This window comes from Penaeus chinensis, chromosome 24 (assembly GCF_019202785.1).
Source record: "Penaeus chinensis breed Huanghai No. 1 chromosome 24, ASM1920278v2, whole genome shotgun sequence".
In the NCBI taxonomy this organism is placed as follows: domain Eukaryota; kingdom Metazoa; phylum Arthropoda; class Malacostraca; order Decapoda; family Penaeidae; genus Penaeus; species Penaeus chinensis.
This window is the reverse complement of record NC_061842.1, coordinates 29505181-29510180: the sequence shown is the minus strand read 5'-3', so window position 1 is coordinate 29510180 and position 5000 is coordinate 29505181. Positions and strand designations below refer to the sequence as shown.

Below are 5000 nucleotides of genomic sequence, written 5' to 3'. Positions count from 1 at the left end.
TTGTTGTTAGTTTTGTTTTGTGTAATTTTTTTTTTAACGTGTGTGTGTTAGTTTTTTTTTTTTTTCTCTCTCTCTCCCTCCTCTTTTTTTTTCTCGGCATTTGTTTTCGACTTTGGATAAAAAAGAGAGAGAGAGAAATTTGAGAAACGTCTACATTCCCCCCTCCCCCCCCTCGTCGCCTCTTAGATCCCCCCATAAACCCCCTTTGTTCCTCTGTCTCTCTTGCCTGTCTTTCACGTGATTTTTTTATTTTTTTGAAAAAAGGAAAAAGAGAGAGAGAGAGAGACTGCTGGACCACAACCCCCGTTTCCTCTTTTTTGAAAGAAAGAAAGAAAAAAAAATACATATACAAATATAGCAAATTTTGGAAAATAAAGAGAAAACAAAGAGAAAAATAGAAAGAGGAAAAACAAATAGAAAATTAAGAATAACAAAAAATAAACACGCGGCCCGTTAGAGGGAAGAATTAAGAAAAAAAAGATAAACCAATAGATAACAGAAAGAAAACAATAGATAACAGAGAAGAAAAAGAACCGCACTAGATCGTAACGGACCAAAGAGGAAGATAAAGATAACACCAAGACCCAGTCATGAAGCGTCGGATTGGCTTTGGAAACGACGCTGAATTCATGTCCTACCTCATGGACGTCGCCGACCGTTCACAAAGGTACGTGCTTTGTTGGGCTCGTGTTCTCTTGCTCTAGCTCATTAGGCGCTCTCCTTCCTCCTCCTTCCTCCTCCTCCTCCTCCTCCTCCTTCTCTACCTCGTCATCGTCCTCTTTTCCTCTTCTTCTTTTCGATCTAGCCTTGCCTCAGATCTTCCTCTTTTGTTCTCTTTTCCTTTGCCCTTTTCTGCCCTTTCCGTTCTTCGTTTGCTCGTTTTTCCCTTGCTCTGTCCCCATTCACTCTTTTCTCCTTTCCCCACATCTCGCCTCGGATCATCTGTTTTTCTTTCTCTTGTTCCTTTCTCTAGTTTCACCCTTCCCCATCTCCCGTCTTCCCTCTCCTTTCTTCTCTTCACCCTTCTCGTATTTTCCCTCCGCTCTTCCATTTTTCCTCTTCCTCTCTCTCTCTCTCTCTCTCTCTCTCTCTCTCTCTCTCTCTCTCTCTCTCTCTCTCTCTCTCCTCCCTCCTTTCCCCTCCCTTCACACTTCTTTTATTTCCCCTTCCTCCCTTCTCCCTTTTATCCATCTCTCTCTCACGTTCCCTCCCCATCCCCTCCCACTCCCTACCATCCCCTTCCCACACAATTACCCATCCAAACGGGTTAATGAGGTTGTGATTCGTGTTAGGAAAGGGGGCAGGGGGTAGTTGTGATAACTCATCCCCCCTTTCCCTCCCCTATGTTGTAGTTCAGGTATATGATGCTTGCAGCGGAACTCACACGAATGGACCGCATATATTGGCCTTTATTCGATTAATTACCAATAGCGATCAGTATTATCTCCATTCGGTGCGTCATATCAACGCAAAGGTCCTATAAACTGACATAAAAACTAGTGAGAAAAAAAAAAAGAGTGGTGGGAGTGAGTCGATCTCTGGTTATATATCCGTTATCAATCATGTCTAATATGTTATTCTCATTCCTTATATCACTATCAGAATTAATAAAGACACCTATAAGATCATTCCTGTCCAGTGAAACCAGTGAAATAGAGAGTTACACCTTCCTTTATAGCTATAATAAGGCTTGGAGTATGGGGACAAGTACAAAGGACAGGCGCAGCATCCAGGGAGACAACGCGAGATGTCTGTGGCTGAACTGTGTCTGTGGTTAGACTGTGTCTGTGGTTAGACTTTGTCTGTGGTTAGACTGTGTCTGTGGTTAGACTGTGTCTGTGGTTAGACGTTGTCTGTGGTTAGACTTTGTCTGTGGTTAGACTGTGTCTGTGGTTAGACTGTGTCTGTGGTTAGACTGTGTCTGTGGTTCGACTTTGTCTGTGGCTGAACTGTGTCTGTGGATTGTCTGTGGTTAGACTTTGTCTGTAGTTAGACTTTGTCTGTAGTTAGACTTTGTCTGTAGTTAGACTTTGTCTGTGGTTAGACTTTGTCTGTAGTTAGACTTTGTCTGTAGTTAGACTTTGTCTGTAGTTAGACTTTGTCTGTGGTTAGACTTTGTGGTTAGACGTTGTCTGTGGTTAGACTGTGTCTGTGGTTAGACTTTGTCTGTGGTTAGACTGTGTCTGTGGTTAGACGTTGTCTGTGATAGGCTGTGTCTGTGGTTAGACTGTGTCTGTGGTTAGACTTTGTCTGTGGTTAGACTGTGTCTGTGGTTAGACGTTGTCTGTGATAGGCTGTGTCTGTGGTTAGGCTGTGTCTGTGGTTAGACTTTGTCTGTGGTTAGACTTTGTTTGTGGTTAGACTTTGTGATTAGACTTTGTCTGGGTTAGACTTTGTCTGTGGTTAGACTTTGTCTGTGGTTAGACTTTGTCTGGGGTTAGACTTTGTGGTTAGACGTTGTCTGTGGTTAGACTGTGTCTGTGGTTAGACGTTGTCTGTGGTTGGACTGTGTCTGTAGTTAGACTTTGTCTGTAGTTAAAATTTGCTGTGGTTGGGATTTTTGTCTGGGGTTTAGACTTTGTCTGTGGGTAGCTTTGGGGTTTTACCCTTTGTTGTGGTTAGACCTTGGTTTGGGTTAGACTTGTGGTGGGCTTTTGTCTGTGTTAGACTTGTCTGGGGTTAGACTTTGTGGTTAGACTTTGTCTGTGGTTAGACCTTGTCTGGGGTTAGACTTTGTGATTTAGCCTTTTTTGTGGTTGGGCCTTGTCGGGGGTTTAGATTTGGGTTGATTTGTTGTGGTTAGACTTTGTCTTGGTTAGACTTTGTTGGGGTTGGACTTTGGGGTTAGATTTGTCTGTGGTTGGGAGTTTGTCTGTGGTTAGACTTTGTCTGGGGTTAGACCTTTTGTTAGACTTTGTCTTGGTTAGACTTTGTGGTTAGCCTTTGTCTGTGGTTAGACTTTGTCTGGGGTTAGACTTTGTGGTTAGATTTTGTCTGTGGTTAGACCTTGTCTGGGGTTAGAATTTGTGGCTAGCCTTTGTCTGGGTTGACTTTTTGGGGTTTGAAAATTTGTGGTTAAAACTTTGTCTGTGGTTAGACCTTGTCTGGGGTTGGGACTTTTTTGGTTGGGCTTTGTCTGTGTTGGGACCTTGTCTGGGGTTAACTTTGTGTTAGACTTTGTCTGGGGTTAGACTTTGTGGTTAGACAGTCTGTGGTTAGATTGTGTCTGTGTTAAAAATTACTATTGTTAGTTTTGTTGGGGTAGACTTTGCTAAGGGGTTAGAATTTGTCTGTGATTAGACTGTGTCTGTGATTTGACTGTGTCTGTCTTAGACTGTGTCTGCGACTACTGGTGGTGGTGTTTTATTTCTCTCTATTTTTTCGTCCTTTTTATTATTGCTTTCATCATTATCATCACTTTGTTTCTTGCTTTGTCGTTGTCTCTGCGCTCCCTCCCTGTTTCTCTCTCTGGCTGTCTCACTTCCTTTCTGTCTTTTATTTATGCCACATCCATCCAACTGTTTTTCTATCTATTTATCTCTCTCTCTCTTTCTCTCTCTTTATCCCCCCCCCCCCTCTCTCTCTCTTCCTTCCCCTCTCTCTCCTTCTCTCTTTCTCTCTCCTTTCTCCTTTTTCCCCTCTCTTTTTCTATCTTCTATCTATCGATCGTTCTATCTATCTCTCCTCACCACCCCCTCCCTCTTTCCTTCTCCTTCTCAATTTCTCTTTTCATTCTAGGAGGGGGGGGGGGGATGGAAAGGGAAGCGGGAAAAATAAATAGATAAACAGGTAAGCCTTTAGATAGATAGGTTGGTAGGTAGATGACTATGTAGGGAGATGGAAAGTTTGATAAGTAGATAGACAGGTAGGTAGATAGATAGACTAGATAGATGTATAAACAGATAAACACGTAACCAGATTTACTGATGGATAGACATAGCTAGATAGATTGATAAATAGATAGATAAGTAGACAGATAGGCAGAGCGATAGATAGACAGCATCAAAAGAGATGGTGATAGTAAATGTGTTAGACTTAGAGAAATTATAATAATAATAATAATTAATATTGATATTGGTAACAAAAAAAATAATGATGATGATTATAATGTTATTGCTAATGATAAACAATAATATAACATAAGACAATAATGATAAAGATAATAATAAAAGTTATACTGCCCACTACTACTATTACTAATGATAATAACAATGAAAAAAACAAAAATTATAATAATAATAAAGATATAAAAAATAAACTAATAATAACAATATGATGATTAATGATTAAAAGCATAATGATAATGGTCGGATAATTTAAAAATGACAGTAATTATTGTTTTTTTTTAATTATTTATTATTATTTAAATTTTTTTCTTTTTTTTTTATTTTTTCATTTTAATTACTGTCTTATTCTTGTTTTATTATTTTATTCTCTTATCATTTTGTTACTGTTTTTTATAATGTAATATATCAATAATGATAATAAAAGGAAAATAAATGTAATAAAATAAGATTGTTTTTGATGGTATAAAAATTTAACAACAAAAATAAGATATTAATAACAAGATAATAATGAAAATTATAATGCGGATAATAATTATGATAATAATAAGGATAATGTGTTATAATAAGAAGAATGATGATAATACTAAAAATTATATCAATAACGAAATAAGTAATGGTGATGATAATAATAACGTTAATAAAAATAATAATAATAATAATAGTGAGAATAAAAATTATAATGATAGTAATAATGATAATTATAACAAAAATAATTATTAATTATTCAATAATTTATAATGACAAAAAATGTAATGAAAAATTTATAAGTTAAAATTTTAAAATATGATAATGATAGTATGCTAATGCTGATTGATAAAAACAAAAATTATAATAATTTTCAAAAAAGAAAAACAAGAAAACTTTAAAAAAAAAATGAGGGGTAATAATAAATGAAATAATAACAAAATAATGATAATAAAAATTTAAAAACAA

The 5000-nt window shown here is 37.1% G+C and overlaps 2 protein-coding genes across 2 annotated transcripts in view; both read left to right on the top strand.

Annotated features, from left to right (window-relative positions):
* Positions 1 to 667, top strand: part of LOC125038224 — a gene marked incomplete at its 3' end in the record, with an annotated part of 797 nt that extends 130 nt beyond the window's left edge. The window contains 2 exon segments of the mRNA XM_047631647.1: positions 1 to 5; positions 265 to 667. The exon segment at positions 1 to 5 is cut by the window's left edge and continues 130 nt beyond it. Of these exon segments, the coding sequence (XP_047487603.1) occupies positions 591 to 667 (77 nt within the window).
* Positions 668 to 1571: 904 nt separating this feature from the next.
* LOC125038063 (zwei Ig domain protein zig-8-like) overlaps positions 1572 to 5000 on the top strand; it is a 38306-nt gene continuing 34877 nt past the window's right edge. Inside the window, exon 1 of the mRNA XM_047631299.1 lies at positions 1572 to 1773. Within this exon, the coding sequence (XP_047487255.1) occupies positions 1572 to 1773 (202 nt within the window). The remainder of the gene's footprint in view (positions 1774 to 5000) is intronic.